General features: G+C 41.4%; 1 protein-coding gene across 3 annotated transcripts in view; it reads right to left on the reverse strand.

Moving 5' to 3' along the window:
- Positions 1-3,066, reverse strand: part of MTA3 (metastasis associated 1 family, member 3) — a 204,990-nt gene that overhangs the window by 151,909 nt on the left and 50,015 nt on the right. For all 3 annotated transcript variants that reach the window (XM_011935914.1, XM_011935915.1, XM_011935916.1), the window contains one exon: positions 885-1,011. In XM_011935914.1, the coding sequence (XP_011791304.1) occupies positions 885-1,011 (127 nt within the window). The remainder of the gene's footprint in view (positions 1-884; positions 1,012-3,066) is intronic.

A 3,066-nucleotide genomic window follows, 5' to 3' on the forward strand; every position in this document is an offset into this window, starting at 1 on the left:
GCAGGAGAATGGCGTGAACCCGGGAGGCGGAGCTTGCAGTGAGCTGAGATCCCGCCACTGCACTCCAGCCTGGGCGACAGAGTGAGACTCCATCTCAAAAAAAAAAAAAAAAAGAATATAAAGTTTTCATCCCAGTGCTCCTCAAAAGAAAACGAAAAGCCATACATCCTATAATGTCAAGAGTCAACTGCCTGGGAAGCAGACTTTAGGTTCTAACCTTTGGCTTCCAATGGCTATATAATTTTCTTAGAACCTGGCAGACCAGCATTTCCCAAAATGATGTCTGCTGGACACTCTTCTGTACCGTTCTGAAAAGATATTCAAATCAATCGGGAAAGGCCTTTTGTTGTTGTTGTTGTTGTTTTTTAAAGACAGAGCGTCACTCTGTCGTCCAGGCTGGAGTGCAGTGGCACAATGTGAGCACACAGCAACCTCTGCTTCCTAGATTCAAGCAATTCTCCTGCTTCAGCCTCCTGAGTAGCTGGGATTACAGGCGCGTACCACCACACCCAACTAATTTTTTGTATTTTTAGTAGAGATGGGGTTTCACCGTGTTGGCCAGGCTGGTCTGGAATTCCTAACCTCAAATGATATACACCCGCCTCGGCCTCCCAAAGTGCTGGGATTACAGGTGTGAGCCACTGTGCCTGGCCAGGAAAGTCTGTATTAAAACAAAGTTAAAATGGTTACCTTACTGGAGAACTTTTGTGGGGCTTTAATATGCTAATACACATTATAAATTTCCAACCTAAAATTCCATTATGAAGCCTTTAGCAAAGTATTTTAAGCAAGATCCTGAGAAGAGTCTGGAAAACGCTTCAAATAAGTCTTTTGTTTTTTGGTCACTATAGTACTGAGTACTTTAGTTCCTAAAAAGTTCTTACCTGATATGTGTTGCGGGCAGAGATTCATACTGGCGTGACAAAAAGAGTTCCCTATGTTTCAACTGATGTTTCTGCTTATCAGTCAAGTCAGCCTCAACTGTTGTTTCAGATTCTTCCTCAATTTCTTCTACACAAATAAAATTCAAAGAATTTATTAGTACAAAGCACATTATCTGTTTGGATATTGAAGCAGATCAAATCAACATTTCATTCAGTATTTTCTTCAAACTAATCAATTTTAAATTTAAACATTTGCTGGGTGCAGTGGCTCACGCTTGTAATCCTAAGCAGTTTGGGAAGCTGAGGCAGGTGGATCACCTGAGGTCAGGAGTTTGAGACCAGCCTGGCCAACAAGGCAAAACCCCATCTCTACTAAAAAAAAAATCAGCCGGGTGTGCTGGCGCATGCCTGTAATCCCAGCCACTCGGGAGGTTGAGGCAAGAGAATCACCTGAACCCGGGAGGCAGAGGTTTCGGTGAGCCAAAGTCATGCCACTGCAGTCCAGCCTGGGCAACGAGAGCAAAACTCCGTCTCAAAAAAAAAAAAAGAAAAAAAGAAAATCTGTTAATGAAGATATTAGTCATACACACATATTGAAACTGAATACAGTAAAATATATACCTATGACATATAGCAGCTGACATACAGGCTTATAGTGCTTAATGTTTGCAACATATAATCTATTATTCAATGACCTCAATCACTGTGTATAAAAATGAAGCACGCTGCCTCTCACTTCCCCCCAAAAAATGTCCCAAAGGGATACTCACTACTCAAGCCCTATCTATCTCACAAACAAGAGATGAATCATTAACTCTACTCCAAAAAGTCCTGGGTCCTATCCACTCTCTTCCAGTGGAATCAGAAGAAACAGAGTTTCCTCCCTGCCACTTTGGGAAGCGTAAGCATCTCATGAATATTATAGTTCACAGACTACAAAGGAACTCAAGAATGCCTCAGTCAGTTTTTCTTCTATGTTCCAAAGAGCACCAAGGAAATTCTGGGCACTTGATAGTGTCCCTGAGAGTAAAACATCAGTATTCACCAAATTACCCTCTTTACTGCCCAAGAACAATGGGGCTTTGGTAATTTTCTCCTTTTAAAGCCAAAAAGATAAGGCATGACTTCAACATTAGCAAAATGTCAAGACCACTCCAATGTGCACTTGTTCTACATCAGCATGTGGGCTGGTTAGCACAGCTCCATGCCTTGGCCAGGGACTGCCCCAACCCCACTCAGCTGTTTAAAAATCATGGCCACAAATGAGAAAACGTGGCTCTGCCCTATTCCTTCTCAATTTGGAAAAAAACAAAAAGCCCCAAATATCTATGTCTCTTCATCATAATTCAAAGGAATTACCACCCGGTAAATTCACTGAGTTTCTAAGCCAGGTCCCTTGTGTCAATTATCAAGCACTTATTAAGCTCCCTAAGCTAGAATATACTCAGGAAATGTGTTCAACAGTAACTAAATGATCATGTAGACTATGTAATTTCTATGTTCAACAAAGAAGTGTCTTGATAATTATATTTTAATATACTCTGTCAGTCCTTATGGAAGATAAAAAACACATCACTAGTTTTTCCATTCCAGGCAATCTGTTAAAAGAAACCAACGTTACTTATAAACAGATTCCAAGCTATCAGGAGAGTAAATTAAAAATACACTTGTGTCTTTTAGATGCATTTTAAAAACCATTTGTGAGATTCTTGTTCTGGCAAGAGTCTTAAGACTGGCCACATAACTTCTTTTTTATTTATTTTTATTTATTTATTTACTTATTTAAATTTTTCTTTTTTTTGAGACAAGAGTCTCACTTGTTGCCCAGGCTGGAGTACAGTAGTGCGATCTTGGCTCACCGCAACCTTCACCTCCCAGGCTCAAACAATTCTCCTGCCTCAGCCTCCAGAGTAGCTGGGATTACAGGCATGTGCCTCCATGCTCAGCTAATTTTTATATTTTTAGTAGAGATGAGGTTTTGTCATGTTGGCTAGGCTGGTCTCGGACTCCTGACCTAAAGTGATCCGCCTGCCTTGGCTTCCAAAGTGCTGGGATTACAGGCGTGAGCCACCACGCCCAGCCCCACATAACTTCTTTTTTTTTTTCTTTTTTTGAGATGGAGTCTCGCTCTGTCGCCCAGGCTGGAGTGCAGTGGCCGGATCTCAGCTCACTGCAAACTCCG

The sequence above is a fragment of the Colobus angolensis genome, unplaced genomic scaffold (assembly GCF_000951035.1).
Source record: "Colobus angolensis palliatus isolate OR3802 unplaced genomic scaffold, Cang.pa_1.0 Scaffold15, whole genome shotgun sequence".
Classification (NCBI taxonomy): domain Eukaryota; kingdom Metazoa; phylum Chordata; class Mammalia; order Primates; family Cercopithecidae; genus Colobus; species Colobus angolensis.